This window comes from Sarcophilus harrisii, chromosome 3, assembly GCF_902635505.1.
Source record: "Sarcophilus harrisii chromosome 3, mSarHar1.11, whole genome shotgun sequence".
Classification (NCBI taxonomy): Eukaryota; Metazoa; Chordata; class Mammalia; order Dasyuromorphia; family Dasyuridae; genus Sarcophilus; species Sarcophilus harrisii.
Window position 1 is genome coordinate 177,447,095 of NC_045428.1, and position 14,882 is coordinate 177,461,976.

Here is a 14,882-nt window from a genome sequence, read left to right on the forward strand (position 1 = left end):
ATTAATACAATTATAATTAAATGATTCAATTAGGAAAAAATCCTAAACATAAATTAATTCAATCTACTTCAAAATAATACATTTTTTGAAGTTCTGAGTTACCTTAGGACATATACCTCAAAAAAATAATCCTAAAAGAAAATAATTTTGCAAAGAAAATTCTAGGATCCTTAATTCCCCCCCAAAAAAGTTCCATAATAAAGTACCAGCTAAGCAAATTGTGGCATTAAAACCAACTAAATTAAATTAAACATATTGAAATAAAATAAAACACACTCCAGAACTATTTTTAAATAACATGTAAGAAATGTTGTTGGGGGTTGGGAAGTGGCTGGGGCTAGAAGACATGAGAAGTAGAGAGGAAACAGAAAGATAATTGTAAAGTATTTTTTAAAATGTATGTATATTAACAAATACAGAGAAAATATATTTAGAATGTAATTTTCTCTTTTTAAGTCTTCCAGTCTTTAAAAAAAAAAAAAAAAAAAAGAGCAAGTTTGGAGTAGCTGAAATGGATTTTTATACAACTGCAACCTAAATGATAACAGCTTGCATTTACACAGGGGCCTTACAGTCACATACAAAATTTTCTGCAGCTCAAATGACCAAAGCACTAGAAGGGAACACATGTCTACTGGAGCTTCCTCCTTATACAACTATTCAGGATCTACGGATTAAGAAGGAAACTCATGTTTAAGAACAAGTCTACACATGTCACTGGAACAAAGATCAGCTGATATAACCTGCTGAAGAAGAATTCTACAATCATTCCCCTAATGAAAACACTTGGCTTTAGAGAACATTGTTATCTAATATTATAAAAACAATAACACAGAAAGAAAATTCAAAAACTAAAGTAAAAATACTCTAAAGACACATAAAAGCTTTAAAAATTTTTTTTAAAAATTCCTCTTCCAACTCATTTGCAATAGACAATTAAACAATACCAGAATATGCCCTCTCATCCAAGACATACCAAATCTCTAGGAATAAAAAAAAACTTTCTTCAATGAAAAATCAAGTGGAAAATAATAGTTTAAGCACAATCACTTATGCAAAGATAAACAGTCAACAGACCATATTTTCAATGGCACCTTCTATCACTGCAGTTCAGCACCTTTTCTGCAAATGCAAATCTCAAGAAAGTTGTCCAATACACTTAGAGATGACTTATCTAAGATCATATTGCCTATATAGGCAATACAGAAAATAAAAGCTCTAAGTTACTCAATGCCCACTTATATTCTTACATACCCACATAATCTTTTGCATGATCCCATCTGGATTTTTAGCAATCACCAAGTATTAAAGCAGCAATAATCACTGTTACCAAATGTAAGCGTAGTGAGCTTGGGAATCAGAAAGACCAGAGTTCAATATTAAGTTGGACACTTGGACACTTACAAGCTATCTGATACTGGACAATCAATTAGCTAGCCACTGGGCAAGTCACTGAGCCTCTCTAAGCTTCAGATTCCTCATCAATAAAATGGGTCTAATAATAGCACCTACATCCCAGGCCTATGGTGAGGAAATATTGAACTGATCACTGTAAAGCATTTAGGACAATACCTGATACCTCATAAGCATTACCTTTTACTACCTATTACACTTATATCACCAAATTGTCCAAAGAAATTTGGAGAAAATACTTTGAAAGTGTACCAAGAATTAAGTTTCAAAAATTGTTTTAAGAAAATGTAACGTTTTCTAAGGTGGGAAATATTTTTCAGGCTGCACTGAGGAAATGATCTTTCTACACAGGATCGTTTATGATCCAACCAAACCTCTATGGCAGTTATCATCAGCTTCTTCTGTATACCAAAAATCACATGGTTACCTAGAATTACTTATATTTGCATGGTTAGCAATATCTCTTCAACCTGAATAAATCTGATAGTCATAGAGACTTGAAACAAAATAGTCCAAGTACTGCCCAAATATAAGATTCAATTTTTATTTTATTTTAGCTGAGGCAATTGGGGTTAAGTGACTTACCCAGGGTCACACAGTTAGGAAGTATGAAGTGTCTGAAGCCAGATTTGAACTCAGGTCCTCCTGACTTCAAAGCTGATGCTCTATCCACTTTGTCACCTATCTGCCCCAAGATTCATTCAATTTGTTTCAAAAATCAAAAAAGGGAGTTAGGGGAAGAAAAAAAGAGGGAGGCAGAAAACAAATAAGGAATCCTGAGAGCAAAAAAAAGTTAAAATAAATCTGTTTAAAATCTTTCTAAAGGTTCCAATAAAAAGGCCCTCCCCCACCCAGCTCCTTTTAACAAGTATCTTACTTTTGCAGCCCTACATGCCCTATCTCTAATTCACCTTTAATGTATTCTTTCATCGAGTTATTTTAAAACCAGGCTGATGCAAAGAACCTTTCTTCACCTGAAATAAGCTTCCATAAAGATCCCACACTTTCCAACCCCTCTCTCTCAAAAAAAAAAATACAAAAAACCTGAACTAGATAAACAGGTGAACTCACTTTAGCAAAATCATCTAGAAATGTCCACTAACAACTTAGATTTGACCTCAAGAAGTGGGTTAGGATGAGCACTCACTCTATAGTTACTATTTTGCTAGTCTTAAAGGAATTCATTCATTTAAACTAATTCATCTGGGCTTTCAGAAGCTACAACACACTAGAAAGGATACATTTTTCCAAGACTTCTAAATTGAATTAGGCAAATTTGTTTCTAGATAGAAAGCAGATTACAGTAGTTAACAATGCTCCCCACTCCCCTACCAAGACCTAGATAAGTTTAACACAATAAAAAAAATGCTAATTCATTCATGAAACCATCCTCGAACATCCATTAATGTTTTAATTTCAGAGGGTTCAGAATCTACTGGAGGTGAATGAAGAAAGTTCAGATGATAAAAAACATTTTCATATATATGTATACATATGTGTGTATGTATGTATGTATGAATGTATGAATGAATAATAAATGATAAGTCCCTGGGAAATGAGGGGGTTGGCCTAAAGAATTCCTAAAGGCTCACTTCCACCTATAACATTCTAAGCTCTTAAGATTCTAAATAGCCAATCTAGCTTTTAAATGAGAAAGTAAAAATACACACAGTGATTCTAATTTTTTGTATTCTTAAGTACAAAAGCTAAAGTTTCAATATTTGTATAACCAAAACTGTTCCTGTACCAGTCAAATGCATTTGTTAACTAGAAAATAGTCGTAGAATTTTTTTTTTTTCACAAGAATGGACTGATATATGAGTGATAAAAAACATTACTGGAAAGGAGAGAAAACTTAACCTTTTAAGTTTTCAAAATTTTGTTCGTACTTCTCAAGCTGTATAGTTTAACAGAGAGTGTACTGGTCTGAGAGTTAGAAGATGTGGATATCAATCCCTGCTCTGAGACTTCGTATGTGAGACTTGGACAAGCCCCTTGGTGAACTTTTTTGGTCATCTACAAAATGAAGGGTATTGAACTGGATAATTTTTAAATTCCCTTCTGGCTCAGATTCTATGATCCTATAACAATAAATGCATTACCTACCTAACAGAGTTGTATGGAAAGTACTTAGCAAACCCTTAATAAAAGGCTACATAAAATAAGTTATTATTTATTCTCTATAGCTTCTTCTCTAAGATCACTTATTAATTAAACCATACTATGTATGATAACTGTTAGTCACCCAAGGTAGAGTGCTACTCATTGCAAAGTCATGCTGTTCAAGACCTGACTGTTCATTTGGGGGGGAGGAGGGGAGGAAACAGACTAGAGATGAGTGTGATTTCTGTTTTAAATACGTACTTGTTAAACAGGTTATTACTGGAATTCTGATTTTATAATGTTCACAATGTAATTCTTCCTACTTTTATTGCTTAAATCTTCTGGACTAGGGTCCCTTGTCCCCATCCCTGTACTACCCACTCCCAATCAAAGTATTCATCAGTAAATACACTGTATGATAACCACCAAGCTGTTATAAAATAGTACCAGTTAATACTAAACTGCACTTTGAGCACTTGGAAGAGGTTCAAACATGGAAACAAGATGACAATTTCAAAAAAGGCCAAGGCAGTGCTTTAATATGAACATAAGCAAAGCCTGACTATTAAAGCATTCTTGAATTTTAATTAACTTAAATTCAACTGGTTTTTTAAAAAATTACTTTATGAAAACATTTTTTTTTCTCTCTGTCCCACCCTACCCTCCTATTCTTCTTCAAGTACAGTACAAGCCAAAGAGAATAGTTTATTTTCCTATCTGAAAGACAGGAAATGAGGTCCGTTAAGGCCAATATGCCAGTAAACAGTATTTAAGGAGGTAAAATAAATAAATAAATAACGCAAAAAACTCCCTAAACTTTACTTGATCGGCTGGTGTAGCCAAATCGGTTAAGAACTCTTTCTGCCCTCCCCCAAAATGTCAAGAGAAACAAAGAGGACCTCAGACACCAACCTTATAGACTTGTCCATAAGTGCCATTGCCAACTACTTCCACCAACTCAAAAATCCCAGCAGGATCCTGGAAAGGAAAGAAGGGAAGATTTGTTAGTCGTTGTTTTTTAAAAGGGGGAGGTGGGGTTAAAAGAGGAGAGGCATACAAAATAAATTGATTTTACCTTTAAGGATAAGAAACAAAAAAGTTGCTTTATTGTCAAACCATGGTGTAGAAATCTGAGTATTGGGGAGGGGGGGACATGGGGGGAAAGGGGGGCTTGCAAAAAAAAAAAAAAAAAACACCACAGCAAAACACAACGGTGTCTGGAGACTGGAGGATGTTGGGTGCAGCTGTTGCGCCCTAATTTTTCCACGCACATGCCAATACATGCAAACAAAGGAAAAGCACCAGCCCAGCAGCCTCCAACTTCACCCCTCCCACCTCGCCCAAGCTTCACCACCCAGAGCGGGGCAGGAAGGGAGGCAGCAAGGCGTACGGCCGAGGCCGACAGAAGCAGCACCCCCACCCACCCATCCCCCAACCTCGGGCGCACACACACGGCAGGACCCGAGAGGGCTGGGCTGGGAGGAGGGGGAGGAAGAGGAAGAAGGGAGGGCTTGGGGAAAGGAATCTCTAAACTGAAGGGAATGAGGTTAGGAGTTGGGGGGTGGGGGGGTAGCTTCATTGTCGCCCGCACTCACCCGTAAGGAGGAAAGGTCTATGTCCACCAGACTTTTTGCAGGGGAATCGTTCGCCATCTTCTCTTTTTGCAAAAAAAAAAAAAAATTATATATATGTATATATTTTTAATTAAACTTGAATTTTTTAAAAAGGGCTAACTGTCGATTGCAGCAGCTCTTCACCCCGAGATGATCCCCGCCAACCGGGGACTGCTCTTCATTGGGAAGCGGCGCTGAGGCTGCCCCCGCCGCCGCCGCCGCTGGATTGTTCGCTTCTCGTAGAAGAGATTCCCCCCGCCCCCCGTCTGTGTGTGTGTCTGTTTGTCCGTCTCCCCGTGTATTTGTAGAAAAAAAAAGATTGAGAGAAAGAAACTGGGAGCGTGCAGCGTCGGAAGCGGATTTACACCATGTTGAGGTGGCAGCAACGGCACCCAGACTCTTCCCCCACTCCCGGCTCAAGCCTCAGTCTCCTCCACGCCCAGTGGCCGTGCTAGCATTTGCAAGCCCCCCTCCTCTCTCGGAGAAACGGGCGAGGAAGGTGGAGGGTGGGGGGAAGCAGCGGCGGGGGCCTGGGGACTGCTCTCCGGCGGCGAGCTGCTCCCCTTCTTCCTCCTGCTGAAGCTCACGGAAACGCCGATTCCTCCTCCTTTTTAGTCCTCCAGAAGCAGCCGCTGTGGCTGTTAATGCTGCTATCGTTGCCGCCGCTGCTCCTGCTCCTCCTCCGGTCCTGCCGCCGCCGCCGCTGTTGCATTGGAGGGCACCACACACATCCACACTGGCCAGTGACTCGGGGCTGCAGCGCTGGGGAAGAGTTCAGGGACCGAGTGAGGCAGACAAAGATAACCCAGGAAGAGGAGGAGAAGAAAGAGGAGGAGGAGCAGAAAGAGGAGGAGGAGGAGAAAAAAAGGACAAAAAATAGATTAGGAGCAGAGAGAAAAAAAACAGCTCCCCCTTTCCTTCTCCAACAGGAAAAACCAGCGGAAACGCACACACGAACACACACACACCCCAAAGCACTTCTGGGTAAACTAAAAAGGGAAAAAAAAAAATCCTAACCAGTTCCCTTTCTCGGTCTCCGTTTCGGAGTCGCTGCTTGAACGGATGCATCAATATTCAACAGGGGTGTGGCAGAGAACAATAGATAAGTAACTCCCAGGCAGTCTGGGCATTCCCGGCCTTTCTCCGGCCAGGCTGCAAAATAGTTTTGGGTTTTTTAAAACAAAAATTAAGTGGGTGGAGGGAGGAAGCCAAGCTATAGAAACAATGCCGAAGATAACGAGTGTGTTGCACTCTTGCCTGTATGTGTTGTGTTTCGAGACGGTAATATCCGAGTGAGAACCTGGAAAATCTGGAAAGCTTTGTAATAATCAAAGAAAGGAAATTAACACTTTATGGGCCATGTGTTCTGGAGCATCGTGTTTAAGATTTTAAAATACTAAAATTAAAGGGAAACTACCCTGGAGAACGGCCACCACCTCACGAAACAAAAAAAAAAAAAAAACAAACCTAACTATTAAGGGGGAAAAAAATACCACTTTGGCTCTCCAGGAAAGAGCAAGAAAATGATTAACCCCCCTCCCCCATCACCTCGGGCAGTGGGTGTGTCCCACTGAGGTTGCCTGGGCCTACTTGTGTTCTCTGAGGATTGGAGAATCTTCTGGTAGCAGAATCCACCCTCCCTTCTTCCTACCTTCCCCTTATGGATACATGAGCCTGCTTCTTTTCAGACCTCTACTTATGGTTTCCTAAATATTTTTCTCTCCCAATTGTTTTCTTCAAGTTTATTACTTGGAAGGGTTTTGTAATTCCAAGATTCCACTGCCAGTATCCATTGGTACAAGGTAGCTGCAACCAAAGTAGGCTCAAGAGATATTTTTTCTTTTTTTTTTTCTGATGCCATTCTGTATATCCTTGTTAGTGTGTGGACCCTAATATCTTGTGCCTACAGTAGGGAAGCTGCGCTTCTCAAAAAGTCTTCTAACTGGCTCTTACGGTAGCCTTCCCAACAAACTTGGAAGTTAGGCAATTCAACCCAATTAAACAAGAATTTATTGGATGTTTGCTATATGCTTAGTACTCTCCTAGGCAGGTTTTCATGCTATCCCTTTGCTCAAAAGCATTCTGTATCTAATTCCTACAATATAAACTCCTTAGTTTGACATTCCAAACCATCTATATCATGGTCCTCTAACCTACTTTTTCCAACTTCATCTCCCACTGCTTTCCCACCAAGAATATATTCCACATAAACCAAAGAATACATTTCATTTTCCTTTAACCATGACCTTTAATGTCCACAACTCTAGGCCACTATACTCTTCCTTGCTGCCAATGACAAACTTCTCTGCTCCTCTCTACCCATCAAGTTTCTATGCTGTTTTTAAGGTTCAGTTCAAATCCTATCTCCTAGAAGTCTTTTCTGACCACTTTGGACAATAATGGCCCTTTACAAAGTCTCATAGCAGTTGCAATGTATGGTGCTCCCTGGATTTACCATTTACCACTTTTTTGTCTTTTCACAACTAATTGGCGTATATATACTTTGTAAGTTTAATTGTAAACTCCTTGTATGTACAAATATTTATGAATGAATGAAAAATTAAGCACTTAATATGTGCCAAGTATTGTGCTCATTGCTGTAGATGGAAATAAAAAATCAACCATAAGTCCCTGCTTGCCAAGAGCTTACATTTTAGAAGAGGGAGTCTAAATGGCCCTGTAATTAGAATATTTGCTGGGCCTGGAGACAGGAAAGTCAAAAAGACTCATCTTTGTGAGTTCAAATCTGGCCTTAAACATTTATTAGCTGTGTGACCCCAGGCAAATTACTTCACAATTTCCTCATCTGTAAAATGAGCTGGAGACAGAAATGGCAAACCATATAATATCTTTGCCAAGAAAACTCCAAATAGGATCACTAAGAGTCAAACATGACTAAAAAACAACTGAGTAACAACAGAGGGAGAAAACACATAGAAAGAGGAAGATTGTTTTGGAAAGGGATGGGTATAGTAAGCAATCACAGAGAAGTTACCTTTCCAAGGGCAAGTGACAGAATTGAATTTGCTCATGGTTCAAGATTATAGAACTGGGAAAGGAAAGGAAAGGGTCTCTTTTGATTGGCGAAAGGATGGCAGTAGTGGAGGAGGAGGCTAAAAAGGAGGAAATGAGATAAAATATTCCAACCTTTCCTGAAATAGTAAAATAGTTACCAAAAACCCATATTGTGAAATGCGTTGTAGTTAACCCTGAGATCCTTTTCCTGGAATTGGAAAGAAAGGAATAACTCATATTTCTGTAACATCTAGTAATTAAAAAAAAAATTATCATAATGTAGGAAGAGAGTTGCTAAGAGTTTATTGCATATTAAAGGTGAAGATCAGAGAGGTTAAATCGATTGCCTATGATCATGCTGACCTGAGTAACAAGTGAGAGAGTAGAATTAAAACCCAGATCTTCTAATTCTCATACTCTTTTCACTGTATAAGATTTAAAATACTTAAGTGCCAGATGGTTATTTTTAAGCAGGGGAAATAGTATGAACAAAAGCTAGGTTGAGGACATGGATTGGGAGACAAGCTTTATTCCCCCTAGAGATGCCCTTATTGTTCTAGATAAAGAAAAAGAGACACAGAAGGATTGAGAGACCATCAAGCTGAAAACAAAATCCAGAAATCCCAAGAACTAATAAAGCTGAAAATAATCTGTGTTTAATAATCAGGAATCTGATGGTCCAAGAGATGGCTAATGTGTTTAGCAAGCAGTCAAATATACATGTACCTCCTCACAAAACAAAATAGGGCAGATAGGAAATAAATTTTCACCCATCCAGAACAATAAATTGTAAAAACACAATAGTATTAAATTAGACCAACAATTTACATCTACATACATTTCATTACTTATTTCCTAATTTGTTTATTGTTGCAGAAATGGTAGGAGTTCTATAGTTATAATATATTTTCAGTCTAAGGAATGGACTAAGTAATTATAGAGGTTGAGGGATGTAAGAGAGATTTTCAAAGGTTAGAGTCATTTGAAGATTTGGACCTCCTTGAAAGAGAATAATGTCAAAAATATTTTGGAATTAATTGCAATGAGAGAAGAAATAGTCATCTGTTTTCATATTGCATTTCCCCCACAAGTAAGCTCCTTAAAAGCAAGACTTGAGTTTTTTTTTTTTATTTTTTTATTTTTATCTTTTGATTTCCAATACTTTGCACACAGTAGGGTGCTTAATAAAATTTTGTTGCATTGAATTGGATTAGACTGAATTAATTTAAATTGAATTGGATTATAAAACTGAGGTGAAGGAAGAGAGGGGAAATGAGTTAAATGTAAAGAAGAAATTCATCTCCCTACTTACCTAGGAATAATGGAAAGAGAAATGGATCTGGAAGTCAGAAAACCTGATTCACTAAACTGTTTACTGTTGACCTCATGTTCTTATACATAATTAAAGTTAATATGATTGATGATGTTTTTATAGTCTTTTTTTAAGTTTACCAACATTAAAGTCCCACTTTTAATACTTCATAATGATGAATGGTTATTTTGGATTTTCAGAGGCCATGACATCAGAACACAAACCAAAAAGAATTGCTTTAAGTGTGAGCCAGTGATAGACTGGAGATCAGTCTACCTATCTTGGAAGGCCTAAACAACTTAAATCCAGAGAGGACCATCACCAAATTAGCAAGAGGTTGATTTTTGGAGAATGGCAGGAGGAGGATAGGAAGGATGGCAGGGAAGGTGGCAGGGAAGGTGAGACAGTCATTCTATAGCAACTCCTACTAAATCAAAGAGGGCTATTCAAAGGTGGTGCACCCACAGTAATTAAATAATCTAATATAAAATAACTAATCATTGAAAAGAAATAAATTTATACCATATAAAACATTTTCCTCACAGTAAACCTAAGGAATGCAAAGTATAAATTATTTATCCCATTTTTTATAGTTATGAAAAGTGAGGCTTAGTGATATCATATCCATTCTAATACTTCACATCCATTCTAATGCTCTTTCCATGCTTCTCTTCCTTAACCTCAGCAAAACCTCTTTGAGACTCATTCTCTTCTTTAAATGGAAACAATAACCACCATGGCCATCTTATAGAATTGTAAGTGTTATATAAACATAAAGGGTTATTGTAATTCTTGAGGGGTCAAAAAACTTAAGGTATAGTCCTGATCTGACCTCTGCTATTGTCCCAGTGAATGATACTGGAAAAATAATTTAGATTATTTGTATCTCACATTATTTATTAAGGCATTTATTAAATATTTCCTGTATGCCAATCATTGTGCTAGACATCCAGAAAACAAAACAAAACAGTCCCTATCTTCAAGGAGCTTATAGTATATGGGAGTGATACAACATATATACACCGAGGGATTGGATTTTGTTTTGAATATAAAACATTTCCAAAGTAATTTTGGGGGAATAATACTAATAACTGAGGAACAATTGGGATGGGAGTCATTTCAGGAAAAGCTTCATGAAGGAAGTTAGTCTTGAGCTGAACCTTGAAAGAATCTATAGATTCCAAGAGATAAGGAAGAACATTCTAGACATAGGAGATAGTATAAAATCAGAAGATGGAGTTTTGCATTAAATGTTATGATTGAATTAAAATAGTGGTCTCTCTACAAGTCATTCTCCAATTGATAAATAGTCAAAGGATATGAACAGACAATTTTCAGATGAAGAAATTGAAACCATTTCTAGTTATATGAAAACGTGCTCTAAATCACTATTGATTGAAGAAATGCAAATTAAGACAACTCTGAAGTACTGCTACACACCTTCTCAGACTGGCTAAGATGATAGGAAAGTTAATGATAAATGTTGGAGACTATGTGGGAAAACTGGGACGCTAAGACATGGTTGGTGGAGTTGTGAACTGATCCAACCATTTTGAAGAACAATTTGAAACTATGCCCAAAGGGCTGAATATAAAAATGGCCTATATCCCAAAGAGGTCATCAAAAAAAGGGAAAAGGACTCATGTGCAAAAATGCTTGTAATAACTCTTTTTGTATTGGCAAAAAACTGGAAACTGAGTGGATGCCCATCAGTTGGAGAATGGCTGATTAAGTTATGAAATATAAGTTCTGTGGAATATTATTGTTCTATAAGAAATGATCAGCAAGATGATTTCAGAAATACCTGGAGAGACTTGCATGAACTGATGTTAAGTGAAGAAAATAGAACCAAGAGAACATTGTACACAGTAACAAGAAAATTATGTGATGATCAACTGTGATGGACTTGGCTCTTTTCAACAATGAGGTGATTCAAGCCAATTCCAATAGACTTATGAAGGAGAGAGCCATCTGCATCCAGAAAGATGTGGGAACTAAATGTGAAACACAACATAGTATATTCACCATTTTTGTTGTTTGCTTGCTTTTTGTTTGTCTTTTTTTTTTTCTTTTTGATCTGGTTTTTCTTGTGTAGCATAACTGGAAATATGTATAGAAGAATTGCATATGTTTAACATATATTGGACATTACTTGCTATCTAGGGGTGAGGTGGGAGAAAGGAGGGAGATTGGAACACAACGTTTTGTAAAGGTGATTTGAAAAAACTATCTTTGCTTGTATTTTGAAAATAAAAAAAATTATTATTTAAAAAATAAAATGGTGGTTTCTCATCTGTGAACTATGCCACCCCTTGTGAACACAGGTCTGATAGTTATCATATGGAGAGCCAAAATATACATATATGTTTTTAAAAATCAGCAGATATAAGAAGACACACTTCCCATTTCTCTGCATATTTGGAGGACCTTATATAATCAGGATTGATCTAGGTGTGACTAGTTTGGGTAACATAGAAATCAATAGATTTAGTTATGATACAAAACCTATAACTACATATAATGTGAAGCTTTTTTATATGTTGGTTAGTTTTGTGGAACTTTTTTTTCTTCTTTTAAAATAAATTCTTTATCTTAAGGAATGGACTGTTTAGGAGAGGGAGAATGGGAAATGTAGGTGATGCAACAACAAAAGGTATCAATAAAATTTATTTTTTAAAAAGACTTTATCTTCAGATATTTTGGTACCTCCTTGACTCAATATGTCAAAAGTATCAGCAGATACTTTTCTCCAACTTCAACAGATGCAATTTAATCTAGGTGGCACTTTTAATCACTAGCCTGTTCCTACTCAACAGAAAAGTTCCAAAACAGGTCATTTCCATTCCCATGCTCATCTCTTGGTGTATGGGGGGTGGAGGGATGGTGAGTAGAGAGTGGGTTGTGTGTGGGTGTACAAACACACACACACAAACACTCTCTCTCTCTCTCTCTCTCTCTCTCTCTCTCTCTCTCTCTCTCTCCTCCCTGAGCAGGCAGCAAAGCAAATTATGACTTTCAGAGAGGGATAGCTTCTCTCCTTTGACCCCATCTCTCTCTGCAGGACATTTCTTTCTTCCTCTCTGAAAGGTCAAAAATCAAGTCTACACACTTCATCTATAATAAACTCTGATTCCAGAATTCACTCTGTCGTTTGGGTCTGAATTATATGACCATAAACATATGAAATCAATTATTCACAGTGACAAAGGCAATTAACCATAAGTGACCCAAGTTTCCAGTTAAGGCTGGGGAATATTGCATTGGAATTTCATAGTAGTAGAGAAGATGCTGATTGATATTCAACAAGCACATATCAAAGTGCCTACTTTTTGTCAGGTACTATATGTTAAGCACTGGGCATACAAAGATAAAAACAAAATTGTCCTTGTTCTCAAGAAGCTTTTATTCTTCTAGTAAGTAATAACTACCAGTGTGAGGAGCAAAGTTGATTCCAGACCTTCTTCAAGGCAGAACTTGCAGAACAAACATGCATGGCCCCAAATTTTCGCTTAAACAAACTACAGCATATGTTTAGAAGAACTGCACATATTTAACCCTATTTTGGATCAATTGCCACCGAACCCATCACCTCTCCTGTGACACAGTGACCCTCAGATACAGAATTACTGGGAGCCTAGGAGTTCCAGGAAAGGAATAGTTTGCATTTTTTAAATTCATCACAGCAATATGTCTGTGACAAGAGTGAACACTACAGTACAGTTCCCACTCAATAAAGCTTAACCTTCACTCATGCCTTCAGTAGAAAGTTGTTTTGTTGTTGTTGCTGCACAAACTAGTCATGGAATTTATCATTGCTTTACTTAGATGGGGTCCTGGTTCTCCAGGAGAAGACAGAAACTCTAAGAACCAGTGATTTTCTCTATTTCAACATCCTATCACCAGAAAGGACCTATAACCCCTTCCTGCCAATGCTAGTACTTCAAAGCAGTGCAAGTAGGCTCTATGGTTAACTACAGGAAAGAACAGTGGCAACATTATATCTTAGTATCTCAATAACCTTTACCATGATACCCCTGTGCTATAGATGTCTTCAGACATTTCCTGAGACAAACATCCTATCTCATTCTCACTTCTTTAGCCATCAATCCTAGAAACACGAACTGTTAGAGCGACTAAGCAAGTAGAACTGATTTTATGCAACAGATGTGTTGTAGGTGAAGACGGAAAGGATAACATTTAAGTGAATACAAGAGGAACTCATCTTTTAAAAAGATCTTATTCATAAAGTGGACTATTAAAAAAAAAAAGAATAATCCTTCTTTCCTTGTTAACTTCCTTTTAAATCTCCAGGTATACATATGCAATGGGGATAAATTGGAATTATTCCCAATAAGATCAGGGGTGAAATTTTTTTTGTTCACTATAACCATTACTATTCAATATTGTATTAGAAATGCTAGCTTTAGCAATAAGAGAAGAAAAAGAAATTAAACGAATTAGAATAGGTAATGAGGAAACCAAATTATCACTCTTTGCAGATGATATGATGGTATAGTTAGAGAACCCTAGAGAATCAACTAAAAAGATATTAGAAATAATCCACACTTTTAGCAAAGTTGCAGGATATAAAATAAATCCACATATATCATCAGCATTTTTATATATCACTAACAAAATCTAGCAGCAAGAGATACAAAGAGCAATTCCATTTAAAATAACTGTTGATCGTATAAAATTTTTTGGGAATCCATCTGCCAAAGGAAAGCCAGGAACTATATAAGAAAAACTACAAAACACTTTCTATACAAATAAAGTCAGATCTAAACAACTAGAAAGATATCAAGTGCTCTTGGATAGGTCAAATGAATATAATAAAGATGACAATATTACCTAACCTAATTTATTTATTTAGTGCTTAAATGATCAAACTATTTTAAAATATTTAAAAATAACAATAAAATTCATTTGGAAGAACAAAAGGTCAAGAATTTCAAGGGAATTAATGAAAAAAAAAATCAAATGAAGGTAGCCTAGCTGTACCAGATCTAAAATTATATTATAAAGCAATGGTCATCAAAACATTTGGTACTGGCTAAGAAACAAAAGAGTCATTCAGTGAAATAGGTTAAGTTCACAGGACAAAATAGTTAATAACTAGAGCAATCTAGTGTTTAACAAACCCAAAGACCCCAGCTTTTGGGATAAGAATTCACTATTTGACAAAAACTCCTGGGAAAATTAGAAACCAGTATGACAGAAAGTAGGTATAGACCCACACCTAACACTGAATACCAAGATAAGGTCAAAATGGGTTCATGATTTAGACATAAAAAATGATATTATAAACAAATTAGAAGAACATAGGATAGTTTACCTCTCAGACCTGTGAAGGAAGAAGGAATTTGTGACCAAAGAAGAGCTAGAGATCATTATTGATCACAAAATAGATAATTTTGATTATATTA

At 36.8% G+C, this 14,882-nt stretch overlaps 1 protein-coding gene across 10 annotated transcripts in view; it reads right to left on the reverse strand.

Moving 5' to 3' along the window:
• Nucleotides 1–6,133, reverse strand: part of MAP4K4 (mitogen-activated protein kinase kinase kinase kinase 4) — a 218,117-nt gene extending 211,984 nt beyond the window's left edge. For 3 of the 10 annotated variants that reach the window (XM_023500436.2, XM_031958814.1, XM_023500435.2), the window contains exons 1-2: nucleotides 5,112–6,133; nucleotides 4,429–4,494 (exon numbers count right to left, since the gene is read on the reverse strand). In XM_023500436.2, the coding sequence (XP_023356204.1) occupies nucleotides 4,429–4,494; nucleotides 5,112–5,168 (123 nt within the window). In that variant the 5' untranslated portion in view covers nucleotides 5,169–6,133. The remainder of the gene's footprint in view (nucleotides 1–4,428; nucleotides 4,495–5,111) is intronic. The other 7 variants (XM_031958816.1, XM_031958815.1, XM_023500437.2 and 4 more) reach the window with 3 other exon arrangements.
• Nucleotides 6,134–14,882: the final 8,749 nt, after the last annotated feature.